The sequence below is a fragment of the Bacidia gigantensis genome (assembly GCF_019456465.1).
Source record: "Bacidia gigantensis strain McMullin 20006 chromosome Unknown contig_125, whole genome shotgun sequence".
Classification (NCBI taxonomy): domain Eukaryota; kingdom Fungi; phylum Ascomycota; class Lecanoromycetes; order Lecanorales; family Ramalinaceae; genus Bacidia; species Bacidia gigantensis.
Genome location: NW_025408591.1, coordinates 97202 through 114598, shown reverse-complemented (window position 1 = coordinate 114598; position 17397 = coordinate 97202). Strand labels below are relative to the sequence as shown.

Here is a 17397-nt window from a genome sequence, read left to right as displayed (position 1 = left end):
GCATACCTCGCCCCGCAAGCTAATGCTTGTTTTGTGATACCTATTGAGGTCTCCCTTTCACAGCATCTTGAGGGAAGATAGCTGATACAGGCCGACCATGTCTTGCAAAAGAGTGGTGTTTCCGTGCACCCTGCCCGCGATGTATTTGCCATTCTTTCACTAACCAAGCCTCATTCCCCCCGGTTCTAGGCACGGTGCCACATCCACCACTACCTTCACTCCCAGTAGTAGCTTCAGGTCCTCAGTACGAGTGAGGTAGAGATCCGGAGGTTATCCCAAATTACCCTCGCCGTGAATGCTGCACGATCTCAGAGCGGGAAAGGCCCAAGGGTGTCCTATCGCGTGTTTAGACAATATCACGTCCACCAGGGTAGCCGAATCGGCCTCAATTGTTGGGAAGCCTGGTAGAGGGCCTGAGTATGAGTCAGGTAAACAACGCGTCGGGTGGTTTTCTTATGCCAGTATCCCTTGTGTTGATGTATTTGCATACATCAAGGTTTTCGAGTGTGGTGTGGGAAGGAAGGGGGTAATTCTCAGCTGATGACTGTACAGGAGGACTTTGAACCCCCAAAAGATGCTCATGACACGTTAATCGATCAATGCTCAGCTGATGACTGTATAAAAGGACTTGAACCTTCAAGCGAATCACTGTTATCACTGTCATAAGCCCCTTCCTTCCCTTACCTTCTTGTCGTTTTCACAAACTTAAGAGTTAATCGGGTCGATTAAGGAATGGGGCGAAGCTGCCTTAGTTATCTGTCCAAAACAGGAAAACCTATCCGATCTTTTGATTGATTACGGATATAATATACCTTAAGACCGGACAAAAAGCTTCCCATCTATCTAAAGATAATGACGAAGTGCAACCCATCACTCGAAAAGTCATTATTTGGATTATTACTCATCCACGCATCTGCTTCTTCCGCATGAATCTTGCTTGTCCATCCCCTCTTAAGCACATTACTAATAATCACCATCGTATCACCGCAAGTGTCCACATGCGGATGCATGGATCTTGACGTGGTCCGGAAACAGCTTGCCAGCGCCATAGGTACGGATAGGAAACAGAGTATAACATTCAGTGATTAATTAACATACAAGGGTGCGACCAGACATATCTTGGGTATGGAAGACACCTGGCGAGGACTACACGTGGCCAGATCGAGCGAGCGAACCTTCAAAGCCCCAAGTAATCGACGCTTATCCATCAGACTCCCCCAAGACAAACACAGGACCAAAAAGTTCATTCAATCCCAGCCGAATCAAAGGACTGCCTCTTGCGGCGATGTTTGCCTTGCGTGCCCAGCAATCATAATATGAAATATCTGTTGTTTCTCAACGTGGGCATCGTGCAGGACTTCTTTGGGTTCCAACTTGACAAAAACGGTGTCTACAGGCGCTAAATCGTATCCTGTAGCAAGACCGTCTTGACCGTTGGCCAGCACTGCACCATCACCACGATGATTGAGGCTAACATGTTGGGCCATCCAAGAAGTCAATCTTGGTGCCCCCTTCAGGAGCCTCCATCCAAGGACCAAGAGGCTGAGGCATGCGATTATGATAAAGACAACAGCTACGCCTATGTAGCCTCCCGAACTCAGATTGGCACGAACGCCGATGAAGTATGGGTATGGTAGCTCTGAATTGAGGCGACGGCCGCTATCCTCTCGTCCCAACGGCTGCCCTGCTGCATGTCCAAACTCTGGCGCGGAGTCGGGGGATTGCACCGCCCAGCCAATCATTACTGCGCGGACGAAAGCGCTCACACCTTCGGAAGGAGTGGAATCTTGTTTGTATATGATAGCATCAACCCAGTTCCTGTACAGTGATATCGAACCGTCTGAATTCTCGGTTTGTATTTTTTGTGGGCTAGTGGCCAAGAGTTCAATTGCCTTGCTGTCATCTGAGAAGATAGAACAAGATCCTACAGCGACCGTCCGCCTCACCTCCGCAATGGCATACGTCATGCTGTAGTTCAAGCGGCTGATCACTTTATGGGGAGTCGGATCGCAATCCTTGGAGGTGAATGAGCCGCATTCATCCCAAGCTGAAAAGATAGGCGCCCATGGAATGGCGATTGAGCCTGCGTCCTGTATGGCAAAGTCAACGATGGCGCCAACATCCCCTGGGACCCATTCGGAATCTTTATTTTCACTGGCTGCTCTATCTCGCTGCCACCCCGTGTGGTCAGATTTCATGAAATAATCACCTTCGGGATCAACACGATCAGCGACCATGACGAGTTCCCGAGTAACGAGTGTCCCACTATCCAAGGTTCTGAAAACATCGTCGCACGTTGCCAAGCCAACCATGATGATTTGATCTGGGCCAGTTCGTACGGATGTAACCCCCAGGTGAACAAAGCCTCGGTTCTCACGACCCGATGGGCTGTCGGACAACAATGGACTCGTTGTACCGTTGTCTATCCCATTTGGCGATGGCACAGAGAGCTTGACTTGAGATAGGGTGAGAGGCTCGACGACCGCGACCGACACCTGCACGATCGCAAATTTATAGGCAATGGTCGCGATAACACCCAAGGCGACCAAGAAATACCTGCAAGTGATCATCCACCGAAAGCCGTGCCATCCATAAAGAACCGGCGCTCTGGGCTGCGAGTTCTGGTAGCGGCCGTAATCGAGACCGTGCAGCGAAAGGGCCATCGACGTGCACCGAGCGTCGAAGATATGGATCCAGGCCTCATGCATCCCGTATATGACACAGCTGATGCCAACACCGAGGATGGCGAGCCATGCCTGCACACTGTGCGACGACCCCACACGAAATTGACGCCGTCCTTGCACGCCCGAATGCCCTTCTTCGCGCATGCCTGCGAGGCAGTTGGCTCCCACCAAGAAAAGGATAGAACTCCCAATAACCAGGGACAAAAGGGACAATAAGCCTAGTCGGCGGATGCGCGTAAAGAAAATCATGTTCGTAAAGCATGCGATGCGCCCAGATATCAGAGAACGCGATGATCATTTGAGAGCTGTCCGTGAAGACACAAGAAAAGCAAAGAGAGCCTGGCCACAGCGAAGCATTAAAGCAAGAAGCTGTACAGACTGGGACGAGCCAAGCCAAGCCAAGCCAGCCACAGAAAGATGCCTGGGTTCAAATTCCGACCAGGCAGACTTATTGTCACAGCTACTCGTCCGACTCTCCGCGTTTCTAGCCTACCTGGAAGCATTCATGAGTGCAACACGTTGATGGAGACCCCATTGCAGGAGTGGTTTACCTATTTTTGGATTGAGCGTCAAGGGGTCGGGCTCCTTTGGACGAAGACTTGTATGTTAAATCTTCTCTTCGTATACAGCCTACAATAATGTCTTCTCGTCCTGCCAAGACTGCCAAGGGCGCCATGAATTTCTACAGGGTCCTGCCATCGGCCGATACGGGCTCGTCGAATAGGAGATTGACACAAATATATTAGCACAAATGTCCTCGCCAGCAAATCCGATTTGGTTCTGCAGAAAAGGCTCCTCACCAAGATCTCCCCACCTCGATCACACCTCCGGCTTCTGTCCATAAATGGAATACCTGGTAGAGTCAGCAGTAACCCTGCAGCCCCTCTAGCATAGCCACGAGCTGATACTTGCCGGTCTCGCGCATCTTGGGATCAGCCGGCTAGACGCCGATGGGGAGCTTGAAGCCTGTGACCTGGACGTTGACGAAGCCTGCCTCCTCCATCTTTGCCTTGAGCTCGTCGCCGGTGATGCGCACGCTGAAGTCACTAGGTAGGAGGTATCCCATCGGCTGCTAGGTGCCTTATTTCAGGGGTATTACTTGCTTTTTTAGTTTTTTAAGTATTTTCATCGCGCAATCTCAATTAAATAATAAATATAATTAAATACTTATTAATATAAAAATTTTATATTTTAAGAGTTTTAATATTATGTTAATAGTATACTAGTTTGGTGCTTAAGGGAGTATATATTTAAATATATTTTATTACTTTAAAATTCTTTAAAAAAAGTTAAAGTTTTAAAACTTAAATTTTATTATTAATATTTTAATATTTATAAAGATAATCTTTTAAGAATTAACTATATAGTTATAAAAGCTTATAAAATTAATTTTATCTCATTTAATAGTATATTCATTAAGATATAAAGGATTCATTCTATGGGGGTTAAAATCTCGGATTTAAGGCACCTAGCAGCCGATGGGATAATCACCACAGTATCACTGTCCGGCAGCGTAGCAAGTGGCTCTGACGGAGCTAGGGCATTTGAGTCTCTTCGTCGGCCACAGTGCATTTGTTCCTTTTCCCGACCCGGAACGGCGACAGCATCATCCCGTTGCGCGCCATCAATGGCCAAGACGATTCAGACGACTTTGGCTGCGATGATCCGGAGGCCGTGAAGTTGATGATTGACTTCCTCTACCTACACAACTATGAGCCTGACACACCACCCAGCGCAGTAAACCAATCGAATAATCCATTACCCGGGAAGAATTCCGATGAAGTTTTTGGAGGAGGCTCAACCCTTGAAAATGATGGATTCGCTGAAGATACCGCTCGGGAAGAGGAAAAGCGTGTTGAGGACTCTGTCGTTGACGCAAACCAGATGGACGGAGGTAAAGACCCAACGGACAATTGCGCTGCTGCCGCTTTCTCTCCAGTGGATGGCCCATTGGGAGGGGGCGTTCTCACAATACAGAGCAAGATGTATGTGCTGGGCTCGAAATACCACATCCCTTCTCTACAAACAACGTCTTTGAGCAAGTTTGACGCTGCAGCGAAACAGGATTGGGAGACGGATGACCTTGCTACAGCCATATCAATTGCATTCGGCAATACGCCAGAGTCAGACACTTTACTTCGGAATCTCTTAATTCAAGTCATCTTAAAGCATCTGCACAAACTTGTTGGGAACCAAGCGTTTGCAAACGCAATCAATCAAGTTGAAGGATTGCTCATGGAGTTATTAAGGGAGAAAACATTGCTTCACTATTACAAGATCGCTTGCAGCATTTGCGGAGGAAGTAAAGCAAGGATCTGTGCCGGTTCGTCGAACAAGAACCGTCATTCATTTGTGAGCTGCGATTGTGACGGCCGCCAGTACTGTGCCACATGCCCAAGGCCATGGTGAAGGCCTTTATTGTGGCGGACATACAAATCCTTCTGTTTACAGTAACTTGTCTTCAATACTCTTAACTAGTGCCAGCCTATGATTTTTGTGCTTAAAGTTGTAGGACGTAGCCTCTTGCGATCTCCTGGCATTCAGTGTTGAGGCACGCTTTTTTTCCGAGACCACACAGGCTGCTGCCGCTAAAAAACTTTAAGCCTCTCCTGATCGGTCAGCAGATGAACCGAGATATCTGGTTCTGCATCTCTTATTCATACCTCTAGTGATGCTTTCTGCTGGCGCTTCGCTTCTCGATTTGTTGCAGTCGCTGCCCGCTGCGTAAGTGCTCAGCAGGCCTTAGGTAGTAGAAGAGTCTTATCTACTATGCAAACCTACTACTTCCAGCATCCAGTTTTGTTTCTATGATATTCAGATAAGACTCACAAAATCGATAGCCCAGCAAGTCTAGTGCTCTCTCACACCTATCGTGAACAACAGATCGTAGATAGCGTCTGCGAAGATTCAAGTCCACAGGCGAGCGTACAGTGAAAAGGATTCTCTGGACTGTCGACTGCTGGAAATAAGAGACAATCAGGCTCATGCAAAGAAGAAGCTTGCATGCATTTTTAAGAGATCTCTCAGAACAATCCCACACGTAAGGAGGGTCTGCGCGCCTTTTGCTCCCCTTGGAAATGTCTTCTTGCTGCTTGTATATTCATTTTAAGAGAAACATTTTTTATGGAATACCCTAGGGAAACTGAGAACCTTGAACTGCCTAGCATATTATTAGTCTCGTCGTAATAAGCATCTTATAGTAAGATACAAGCGATACCACTAATGCTAAGAGAAGCCCTTCGCAGATGGGCAAAATATTCAGTGAGTAAAGAAGACTAATTGTAGAACCGCAGACTTCCATTCTCCGCTTCATATCATTTGATGTAGCTTCCCGTAAGAGCTCGCGACAGCTCAATCTTGATTGGAAGATATACAAAGCCCCCCTCGTGTAAGTTCAGAACGGGACTGCTCCATGTCTCGCGTAGAAGGACGAGAGGAAGATGGGGAATTGGAAAAGGACTATATTCGGAGGATACATGGGTGTCGGTCAAGGTCTGATGCAGACCTAGCGCGCTTTAGGAGCTCGTTCATAGATGATTCGAGGGATAGCGGAGTGGGCGTCCCCAGTCTCTATGGTTGGTGTGTTGGGCTCAATATTGTATACAAGTAGCTTGGCATTTCTGGATGAATCATGTAGGAGTCTGGTGGCTGAGAATGCTAGTCAAAACCACGGGCTAAAGTTGAGGAGGGTAAAGGTTGCTGTTGAAGGCCGCTGACTAGTCGCTTTTAATCGGCACATACCAGAGCGGGAGCCGATGTAGATTGGCCCGCCGTTCGTATCAAACTTGTTCCCCAGGAGCTGCGACCCTCCATGGCTGTTGTAATTTCCATCGAACCTTCTCTCGACAACAGTGCGATCTGTCTGCATGTCTGGCAGGCATGCCAAACTCTCATGATGTTTGTATGCGCGCAGATCACGACGGGCGACCAAGCCTTGTCCGCGTAGCTCTCAATGGAATTGTACTTTCTGATTGGACACCTCAGCTCATTGCACGGCTAGTCGTGCAGTCTTTATCACGCCACAATGGCCACCGGACCTTTCCATTGCTTAGGCAATCCAGCTAAGGACTATCATGAGCGCCGCCCTCCGCAACTTGCAACTTCAGAAGAGCGACGTGGAACCGTAAAGCTCTTTTAAAGCTCGGGCGAAGACTGACTCGCCGGCGCCTGCCTTAATTTGAGCCTGCGAGCGGTGAACCCTTGCCAGGAAATTCTATAATGGCTGTATAAAGACTAAGTTAATTTACGCTATTTTACGTTCATACTCATTAATTTGCAAGGTTGGACAACTAATGCGTCCCTCAAATTTTGTGCTCTCTCGTCAAAAGCTCATTGACCCGCCTCCTGAATTGAATGTATTCCCTTGAATCATTTTTCCTCCCCCGGAATCAAGATTGCCAGAAAAGTTGTTGACCAATTTGGTTGACTCCTTTGAACTGGCTTTTCCATGCACAGCAGCCTGATCTTGCTCCCCTGCTGAAGAAATCTCTTTCTGTATTTCACGGTGAGGTTTTTCTCCATTGTTGGAGGATTCAGGAGACGCTGAGACCACCCTTTTCGATTGATGCTGACCAGACTCGATGAACCTCTGAAGCTCGGAAAGTACGTTTCGATAGTCTGGATCTTCATTGCTTAGGAACTTAGTCATATCCATGTGGTTCGCACGGATGCTAATAGATATGTATCTGTCAAGGGTGGCCGAAGCTTCTAGTACAATCTTGCGAGGATCAGTACCAGGACTACCTGAGTAATTCCAGGTGAAACTTACCTTCCCAATAGTCCGCACCGGTAGTTCTTCATAAAAGTATATGATGGCAATCTGTTTTTCTTTACTATGATCCCTCCCTCTTAGCATTGTGTGGAAGTCTTGCTGTATCTATGCTATGACCTTAGATTTCTATTATAAGACTTCTAGCGTTCCCTAATTAACCTAATAGAAATAATAAAGGAATTTACTACTAACAACTATTTATTCTATAAAACCTAAGCTATAATATAGGGTTCCTATAAAAAGAATACTTTTTATATATTTTAAGATCTATTAAGTATATTAATTTATACTATAAAAGGTACTTAGATATTTAGCTAGCCCTATAAAATTATTATAGATAGTAAGAAATATTTAATATAAAATAGTTTTATCTTACTTACTTTATTAGCTAGAGTAGTTTCGCACTGTTCTAGGTAAATTCCGCATCTGCGTGTATACTAAGCCCAATCGAGGAAAGTACTAATAAGAGTTCATAAATTGAAGGCTTTGATAGGAATTTGAAAGAAGGGGTCATGTGTGTTGACTGAGCCAAGCTATGTTTCTATGTCACACGGACCCCCCCTCTTCGCCACAGGACTATCTCTACATTGGAATAACAGCAGCAACCTCGCACTTCAAAGTGAAACAGCACTGATACCGTCCTTTGCCGGAGCAAGATCCAGGCTGCAAGGAGAGTGGAGACAGGCACAAGGCAGATGCTCACGGACTTGCACGCGCGGCCTACGTTCTTAACAAAGTCTACAGCTGCACCGTTCGACCGTCCCACCATGTTCCTCTCTACAAGTGTCATCCAGCATTCTTCCCAAAGCGCAAACGACTTTCGTGCCTTTTTCGGGTAGTCCATCATGGTGTTCTATCACTCCGTCTCCGCCTTTCCTCGCACAAGAGCCACAAATCGCAGGATCTTATCAACAGGCAGGTTAGAACACTACACAATCTCACAATGCAGGATCTGCAAACCTCGCTATCTCCTTTGTTCACGACAATGGATCATGTTTATCCCATCATACTCTCGTGACCTATTGCAACAACTAGTGATGCTGCCTCTCGTAAAGTCACTTCTTCTGCTTTCGTCCTGCCTTTTCTACCCGATTTCCCTCCTTTATGGGTCCTTTCTTCGTCATCTTTTTCTTGGGCTTCTCCTTCTTTGCTGCCTTTGAGGTCGCTACCCTTTTCTCCTTCTTTGCTGCCTTTGAAGCCGTTGCCCTCTTCCTCTTCTTTGATTTCTGCTGTTCGGCAGGCGGCTTCGCGGCAATTTCATACCGATTCTCCTTTCTATACCACCGCAGCACCGCTGTATCGGGATTGAAGGCTTTAAGTAAAGCCAGCAAACCCTTGTATTCTCCATCTCGCAATTCTCTCAGGATCCATTTATCAAGGTTCCAGCCAAGGGGGTCAGTCTTCAGCGGATAGTGAACCCACGGAGGCAGGAACCATTTCTCCCCGGATTTCTCGTCTGCAAATGACTTCAGCAGATCTCCCGGCGCTGTAAACTTGAACCATGACCAATCCTCATTCTTTTTTACTAGTTTTAGTGCTGGTTTTAGGCGTTCTGCGTATACGAGTTGAAATGGTGAGGGAAATACGTAGGGTTTGCTTGGCATGGTGTTGTGGACTGCCCATGAGTGCCACCTCTTCGGCAATCTGCAGATCGAATCTAAGTATGGGAATAACAGGCAGTCTTCGATGGACTCGAGGTTTTTGTTGGGCTCTTTGCAGATTTCACGGAAGGCAACATATGGACTGTCATCGAGAAGTTTGTTAATGAGGGCTTCGACGGCTGCTTGTCCTGAGCTTTCTGCCTCCTTGTACGCCCACGGCGAAGGTTGAATAAGATCTTGCAAGATATATTGGCGTATCCGAGCTAGTATTGGTCTTGTGACATCTCGTAGTCGACGACTGACTTGAGTAAGGCTCCAGAGGTCATGCAAGTGTGTCTTCAACAGAGATCCGGCGATTTCGATTGTTTGGGCATCGCTCGCTCTCCTAAGCAAGTCCCCTACATCCGTCACATCTTTCTGTATATTCTTGACTATCTCCGTCTGGAGCTCGAATGGTAAATTATTCATGATCTCTTTGTTCAGGAGCGATCATAGATCTGCTTTGAGCTGGTATTCCTTGGTGACAGATGAATGGTGTTGCAAGATGAAAGCGATAGAAGCAGGTTCTTGGAGATATCTGGAGTGATAGGAAGGAAGAATTAGGTGAAAGAGAAAAGAATTTCAAGAGAATTAGGTCGAAACCAAGACGTGTCACGACTGTGACAAGGCCATTCGTGCGAATTTGCGTGTCATGTCATGTTCTCGTGAATTTGGATGTATCATTGGACAATACGCAGTAAACAACGCGGGATCACACACTTGACAAAATGAGACCTTATTGGTCCACTTCCAAGAGTGTCTACAACTGCTGCAGCCCATCACACTCGTCTTCGCTAATCATACGTGGCATTCTCATGTACGACGACCACGCCCTTTACCCTTTCGCGTCCCTTTTCGCGTCCCTCCTTGCTTGCCTGCTGCCTTCTTCGGCTTCGGTCCCGCTTGCTTCTGTCCCGTTTGTTTTGGTTCTGGAGGCGTCGGCCCCGACACAAAAATTGCGTTACGAGCAGCGTATGACAGCTTTACTCCATCGACATGCAAGGCTTTCAGTAGGATAAGCACACTCCATGTCTCATTGTCCCAAAGTTCCAAGAGAATCTGGTCAAAAGATCGACGGAGCACATCATCTGCAATCCAATCCACACTCAGAAACGAGTTGGGTGCTAGAAACTTTGGCGGGCTATCGGTACGATTTGGAGCCATGAAGGGATATAGAACATCTTTTGCCAGCGGTATCTTGGACCAAGCCCATTCTTTGACCTCCGAGTCTCGTCCGGCTTGCGGATACCGGGTGTCCCAAAACCGGGCGAAGAGCTTGTATGGCTTGGCTCGCATGCTCTTTCCGATGGCCCAGGAGCGATATCTTGTTGGCAGCTTGCAAATCGAGTCCACATACGCAATGAGCATTAATTGATCACTCCTGTCTTCTTGTTTTTCAATGTCAGTTGTATGTAATGCAGGTCCCTGGTTGCGAGTCTGTCGGGTAACACGGGTGACACGTTGCGTCTCTGGAACTTCGCGCTGCTTTGCCTTTTGCCATGGCGCAGGTTTGAGGTATTGATTGAGTATGAAGTCATTGATCTTCTTCCAAAAAGGTTTCACAGTGTTGCGCCAATAATGACTTGTATAGGATAGATTGAGAAGATCGTCAAGGCTCTGCTCGCAGCTGAGAGTGTTTTGCGTGATGTGATTCGAATTTTGTCTATTTGAGAGCTTTTCCAGAGAAGTCTGTACGTCATTTTGAAAGCGTTCGCATATGTCTTTCTGAATTTCTGCCGGGCATGCACTGATCCGGTCGATGGTTGTCATGCCTGGGGCTGCGAATGAATGACAGCTTGGATCTACAAGGTGCAATTCGTCAGTACATGGGACATCTACAAAACTTAATAAGAATCGCTCGTCTTGGGTAATAGAATGCAAGTTTTTGAGTATTTCAGGATCAAAGCACAATGTTGACGCATCCGGAAAGAATAAAGCGTATTTCACACCTTTGTCTAATGGCCGTTCTCGAAGGTAAAACTCAAGCTTTCATGAGCGAGATTCGGGACGAGATAGCTCTAGAGTTTGGGACGAGTCAATAATAGACAGAAACATATACCTGCGATAAGGAAGGAAAGAGGAAGCTTTGCAGACGACAGACAGCCTTCCCTACTTAAAGCTGGTGACCTTCTTTGTTCCAAGACAAGCAATATCTCGGCCACCCACATTACCACATGTGATGCGCTGGCAAACAAGCCATTGCAATGGCTTCAAAATACCTCCTAATCCTGTTCCACTCTCTCCACGAACTCCTACCAATCGCCATCATCCACAGCATCCTGATACTGCCAAACCAAGCCCGCAGCCTGCATCGTCTTCACCTCCGTCCTATTCGTCCCTTCCGCCTTCCTTCTCCAATAACCGCCGCGTTCCTCAGGCTGAATGGTAGAAACCTCCACGACCTTATTCATGACAGCTTTCTCCTCCTCGTTGGGTTTGAATCGCAGTCGGATCTTATCCACATCCATAGCCTTGAGGAGCATGACGAGACTCTGGCTCAGATTGTAGCCGAAGCCTATGAGGATCTGATGGAGTGTTTGACTGGCGAAATCGCCTTCGATCCAGTGGACTTGCTCTTGTTCTTCTGGCTGACTAGAGGAAATAATATCGTCAAGATAAATGGGTGGGATGTTCAAAGCAGGAAGTAAAATCTCCCTCGCTACGGGTGTTGTCCACCACGCCCAGTGCTCGCCGCGCTCTTGGAGGAAATTCTCCAGTTTGTAAGGCGTAGAAGGCGCTGTCTTGGCTACGGCCCATGGTCTGAACTTCGCTGGTAGCTTGCATAGCGAGTCTATGTAGGGACAGAGCGCTGATTGTTCCTCTCTTGGCGGTAAACCTTCGCGAGTACGTCGATGGGAAAGCTGTGTCTCTGCGATTTGCCATGGCGCAGGCTTGAGGAAGTCCTGTAGAATGAATCGGGGTATCTTGTCGAGCACGGGATGGGTAATGATGCGCCAGTGTTTGTTTGCGAGTGAGAGGTTGTTGAGATCATCAATGCTTTGCTCGAATATCGCAGCGTTTGTGGTGGTGGTCGCAGACTCATCTGCTACATGTGTAGGCTCCATCAGAGAGGTGATTGCACCTTTGAAGATGCATTTGCAAATATGAGTCTTAATCTCGAATGGAAGCCTGCTGATGAAGTCGGTGCCTGTCATTCTTGACGTGGTAGATGATTTTGACTTGAGATTGAGCAACTTTAAAACCTCCAAGATGTAGGGATGGAACGATGACGGAGAGGATGTCGGAACTTTATTGGGGAATCAAAGGAACAAAGCAAGATGATGGTACTTTCTTGACGGACAAAGCGTCGTACCAGAATGGAAATGTACAACAATGACTCTCGCCCATTGGAAGTCTAGACGTATTGAACAAGGAAAATGTAGAAAGTGCCTTCATGAGAACTGTGATATGACTACGCTGGACAAGGCAACACATGTTCTTGAGCCTATTTCTGACTAGGGGATACTTCTCTGGCTCGTCCTTTGAAGCCATACCGGCGCAATGCTCGACAATCAAGTAGAATGACTTTCATTCGATGTTTTGGGCATTTTCTTGGCGCAAGGTTGGGGTGTCGATCTTCATTCATGGAACCCAGAGCGTAAAGATCGGAGTACAACGGAAGGGAGCTCCCCTTCCAGTTGAAGTCTTTGAAGTTAGTGGAAAGTCAAGCGCGTATAGTACACGATGACTTTGATTCTAGTACTCCTGTAAACATTGTTCGTCAAGCCCGATGTGGGAACCATAACCATGAACATTGGCATTCAAAGCTTGCTCTCGGATTGAGACTCATAAGATTCATCTGAGTTTTCGCTGTCCTCGAAGCCTGAGCTTTCGTCGCTTTCACAAATTTCCACTTTATATTTCCCATAGAACTTATCTCGGCGTTTCCTTGCTTCTTCGTTGATAATGAGTAAAGATAAATGATCAGGCGTTTGGACATAATCTGTTGGGTGGACAGCGATTGCCTGTTCGTCTTTATCGACTCTGAATTTACGAGTGGAATTGAATCTCACGCCTTCTCCGAGAAGCAAATCTTTGATGTCTTTAGCTCCATATGTCATCGCTACATCAAGGGCGGTCTGGCCCCAAAAGTTGATACGGTTCTTTTGCAGCTCATAGTGCGGTATGAGGACTTCCACGGCAGTTACGCTTTGTCCACGGGCAGCCAGATGCAGAGTCGTATTACCGAAGGCATCGACCTCTGAGCAGTCGTGAATATCGTGCTCAATCAATAGTTTCAGGACGTTGGGACAACCGCATATGGCCGCGACATGAGTTGCAGTCCTGCCGTGATGATCTCTTTTTCTTATGTCGATATCCGGCATCTCAAGTACTGTCAGCATGAGGAAAGCCCAATCACAAGATGCTGCCCAATGCACGAGAGAACGGTGCTGTTGGTCTTTATCATTTGGATCGCAGTCTGACTCTAAGATCAGCGGTCTTAAGGTATCGGCAAATCCTTCGACAGCGGCCGTATGGACTGCTGTACGACCAGCAGCATCCTGTATCCTGGCAGACGCCCCATGCCGAAGTAAATAGCGTGCAGCCTTGTAATGGCCCAGCTGAGCAGCATAATGCAACGCCGTTTTGCCAGAATTGTCGGCTATGTTTACTTTGGCGCCATGGCTAAGCGCCATTTGGAGGACGTCATCCCATCCATTCACCACTGCCCAATGAAGTACGGTTTTCTGATCGAGGCTTCGATGTTTGCTGACATTAGACGTTTTCTTAATCAACTTCAGTGTGATCTCTCTCCAGTGTTGTTGGCAGGCACAGATCAAGGGACTGTGGCCTCCACAATGCTTGTCAAGGTCAAAATCAGTTTCGTCCAGAAAATTGCAAAATGTTGTATGATCACCCCAGATAGCTGAAAGAGCCATGGCAGTCATACCCTGTCCGTTGATTTTGCTGACATCTATACGACTATGAGAAAGAAGCGTTGGTACTGCGCCACATGATACTTGGTAATGAAGTGGGGTGTCCCCATGATCATCCTGTGCATTCACATCAAGATCCTCAATTTCGAGCAGTCTTTCGACTACGGCTATATTCCGATTCCATATAGCAAAATGTAGAGAAGTTCTGCCACTCCCGTCTTTTGCATCCGGATCTGCTCCATTTGCCAGCAAGAGCAGTGAGACGAATGTGTCTGTAATATGCTCGTGTAAATTTGTTGATATTCCGTACCAGATATAAGGTGAATCTATTGGCTCATTGATGTTATAATTGGCTTCGACAAATTTTGGCACCATATCCCAATTCTTGATCCGAAGCACATGCATTAAGGGAGTTTCACCCCCGTACAAGGAATGCCGAGCATGATTCTCATGGATTCGTTCGGTGAGTGTATGGAAGACTTCACGGGTCCCTGCTAATTGAGAATATTGAATCCAAGCCGGGTCGTCGTAAGCGATTTGCTCCATGTGGTATTTCAGAAAGGTTGCGCAATAGTCGAGAAGCAGATATTTCTTATGAAGAGGGCATTCTTCACGTCTGGCCCACCACATCCATTTGTAGACATGGCTCTCTTCAAGCTTATCACTCAAGTGATCCTCAATCGCGTCCTTCTCGAAGTGCGCAGAGTGGATATACTTAATACACTTTTGGACTAGGTGCTGGTGAATGGATTCGACAGTCACGTTGAGCAGGCGTTCCACAAGATATTCCTTGAGAGAAAGGTGCACAAAGTGAATTAGTCCATCGGAGTCCACGGAAAATAAATTCGGGCAGTATCTCTGCAACGTCAGCTCTAACTCTAGAGGAACGTGGTTTTCCTGATCATCTTCATCCCACTCTCCAATAGAATGCAAGATACCTAATTCGTTGCAGTTGAGGGGTCTAGCGGCTGCGCACATGATCATGAATATGGAAACCAGCTCCTTTTGCACTTCCTCACCAATAGACAGGAAAAGCTTTCGGTACAATTCTTCAAGGCCGCGAGGAAGATGACCAAGCGAGGTAAGCTTCCGATCAATCCTCGCTCGATCCCAAATCGTAACTCCATGCTTGAAATGTTCCCATGCTAGGTGTGCCCACAGAAACATCCCACTCGCCCCGGAAATGAGTCGACTCTGAATCTTTGACACAGTATCGCGGGGAAAGCCGTTCTCTGCCCCAAAGTCCTTTACGATCGAATTTACATATGTTTCCAGATCTGTGGCAGTCTCTCTTGGACCAATCTCAATAATCTCTGCGTTGCTGTGACGAACAATTTTCTCAATATGGAAATTTGGTCGAGCAAGAATTACGATCTTGATCCGGTGTGACGGCTTCTCACGGTTAAGATCGCGAATCATTGAAATGAGCTTTTCCAAAATCGATGATATTTCGACCGCGCTGACTTCATCCAAGGCGTCCATGATGACCACGCTCCTTTCGAAGGCTTCCATGGCCAGGACTTTCTCCAAGGCACTCCACATCCAAGGCAGTTCCAGGCTAAATGTTTGCTCGAATTCTCGACGGCTCGGACTATGAATATATCGCCTGTCGTCCATGAGTAGATGTGATTTGGGAGATTCCAGCAGCAGCTGGTGAAGGGCTGATCGGAGGAATGAAGCCTCTGAAAGAGTGTCGCTCTTCTCGTGGCGAAAGAAGTAATGGACGATGACCGATTTCCGTAGGTAGCCAAGCTTGGAAGTTAGCTTTGTTCTTGCCTTGAGATTTTCTACGATACTTCGAGCAATGACTGTCTTCCCGAAACCAGCAGGTGCTCTAAGCCAACATATACCCGAGAAAGACTCTCTGGCCCAAGACTTGAAAGCTTTGTTCTCAAAGAGCCAAGTGCCGGTACCAGGATACGGCTGTACCGTTTCGACCAGGAGAGTCTGATAGTCAACACAGTAGAGTTTGTGGACATAACGAGAATACTTTGAGTCCTGTGGATTTTCTGTTCAATCATTAGGGTCGTCTTCATTGGTTGATGACTCTCTTTACCTTTGGCAATCTGATCGACCAGGTTCTTTATTCTATTTCTGACTGGGTGATATCTCTCTACCTCGTGCGATGCAAAACGCACCATGTCCCTATGATTAGAATTTATAGGAATAGCACGCTCGTTGTCTATCCCCAAGATCGCGGAGGCGGGTTCAACAACCTGAACAACTATTGGATCACGTTCAGAGACCACTCCAAAGTGAGGAGATAGCTTACCAAGCAGTCAATACCTTTCATTTTCTTCTGTTCATAGAATGATATCACGGGAATCTGATTCAATTGATGACCAGCTAACTCGGCGATCTCGGAGAGTTCTCGTGAAAGCACTTGAAGATTTCCAATCAGGTCGGCACGAATGGGCGTTGAAAACGTAACAGCATTCACGATACGCGAGAGCGGGGTCAAGTAACTCGACATGCGAGAACCCCGATGCGGTGTACCCATGAATACTACTGCCTTGATACTCTTGCCAACCGATTCGTAACCAGGCAGTAATTTCGCCAATGTCAAAGCCTTTTTTGCGACAATACCTCCAAGGCTATGACATATCAGGATGGATGGAAATTTAGCACCATCAGGAGAGATGCTAATTGATGAAAGCCGCTCAAGCAAGTCATGAGCGAAGTCCGTAATTCCTGAAATTGAACTACTCCATGCTATTGCCGAGTCATACCCGTAAGTCCATATCTTGGATCCTGGCAAGTCTTTGGGCAAGGAATCACGAAGCCACATGTGGCCGCTCTTGTCAGTCCAGGTGTTGAAAGCATCACCACCCAGACCATGGATAGCAATAATACTTTGATCATGCTTAGCTTTGCACGGAAATCAAAGAAAGTGGGTCGGTACTTATTGACATGATCTGTTGGAGAATTCAAAGGGAAAAGTCCATGCTTCTCGGCGCTCTTGCTCCTTCGATCTCGCTTCTTTCTTGATTCCTCTGTAGACCCTTCTCTGTGCTTTTCCTTACGTCGCGCAAACATGTCGGCACGATTGCCGAATCCGAAATGAGTCTAAGTGTATGTAGTTCGTCGAGTGTGTCTCTGAGTAGTAGTCTTAAACAGCTGGCTGTCCATCCAGGTTGACTGACACGAGGGCCAAAGACGCATTGGATATTGCATCAAACATCTTGAATACTAGGCGTGTACCCGTGCAAGCAACCTTGGAGACTCCTCTGGCAGTATGTAGATTGTGCAACTGTAAAGTGGTCTCAACCTGATCCTTCGCGTCAAGATGCTAGCGCTGCATGTACCGAGGTCTCGAAAATATAGCCGAGCCAATTGTTGCGTCGATTGAGCTGCTGATATATCGGTGGTGTAGAGGTATGTTGTACTGATCGTTAAGTATTACTCTTAAGCAAGAGATCGAATTT

General features: G+C 47.0%; 7 protein-coding genes across 7 annotated transcripts; 1 reads left to right on the top strand and 6 right to left on the bottom strand.

Annotated features, from left to right (window-relative positions):
• Nucleotides 1–1262: 1262 nt before the first annotated feature.
• On the bottom strand, nucleotides 1263–2663 carry KY384_000856 (uncharacterized protein; the record flags this gene model as incomplete). Its single annotated transcript, XM_044809390.1, has 1 exon — nucleotides 1263–2663. One exon carries the CDS (start codon nucleotides 2661–2663, stop codon nucleotides 1263–1265), a length of 1401 nt encoding a protein of 466 aa, XP_044673297.1.
• Nucleotides 2664–2826: 163 nt separating this feature from the next.
• Nucleotides 2827–5158, top strand: KY384_000855 (uncharacterized protein; the record flags this gene model as incomplete). The annotated part of the gene is made up of 3 exons (XM_044809389.1): nucleotides 2827–3202; nucleotides 4252–5007; nucleotides 5064–5158. 3 exons carry the CDS (start codon nucleotides 2827–2829, stop codon nucleotides 5156–5158), a joined length of 1227 nt encoding a protein of 408 aa, XP_044673296.1.
• Nucleotides 5159–7005: 1847 nt separating this feature from the next.
• On the bottom strand, nucleotides 7006–7539 carry KY384_000854 (uncharacterized protein; the record flags this gene model as incomplete). The annotated part of the gene is made up of 2 exons (XM_044809388.1): nucleotides 7006–7401; nucleotides 7453–7539. The coding sequence occupies 2 exons, from the start codon at nucleotides 7537–7539 to the stop codon at nucleotides 7006–7008; spliced, it is 483 nt and encodes a 160-aa protein (XP_044673295.1).
• A 971-nt stretch (nucleotides 7540–8510) lies between these two features.
• On the bottom strand, nucleotides 8511–9524 carry KY384_000853 (uncharacterized protein; the record flags this gene model as incomplete). Its single annotated transcript, XM_044809387.1, has 1 exon — nucleotides 8511–9524. The coding sequence occupies one exon, from the start codon at nucleotides 9522–9524 to the stop codon at nucleotides 8511–8513; it is 1014 nt and encodes a 337-aa protein (XP_044673294.1).
• A 384-nt stretch (nucleotides 9525–9908) lies between these two features.
• On the bottom strand, nucleotides 9909–10865 carry KY384_000852 (uncharacterized protein; the record flags this gene model as incomplete). Its single annotated transcript, XM_044809386.1, has 1 exon — nucleotides 9909–10865. The coding sequence occupies one exon, from the start codon at nucleotides 10863–10865 to the stop codon at nucleotides 9909–9911; it is 957 nt and encodes a 318-aa protein (XP_044673293.1).
• A 482-nt stretch (nucleotides 10866–11347) lies between these two features.
• On the bottom strand, nucleotides 11348–12250 carry KY384_000851 (uncharacterized protein; the record flags this gene model as incomplete). Its single annotated transcript, XM_044809385.1, has 1 exon — nucleotides 11348–12250. One exon carries the CDS (start codon nucleotides 12248–12250, stop codon nucleotides 11348–11350), a length of 903 nt encoding a protein of 300 aa, XP_044673292.1.
• A 606-nt stretch (nucleotides 12251–12856) lies between these two features.
• Nucleotides 12857–17153, bottom strand: KY384_000850 (uncharacterized protein; the record flags this gene model as incomplete). Its single annotated transcript, XM_044809384.1, has 5 exons — nucleotides 12857–15981; nucleotides 16029–16188; nucleotides 16245–16824; nucleotides 16875–17038; nucleotides 17088–17153. 5 exons carry the CDS (start codon nucleotides 17151–17153, stop codon nucleotides 12857–12859), a joined length of 4095 nt encoding a protein of 1364 aa, XP_044673291.1.
• Nucleotides 17154–17397: the final 244 nt, after the last annotated feature.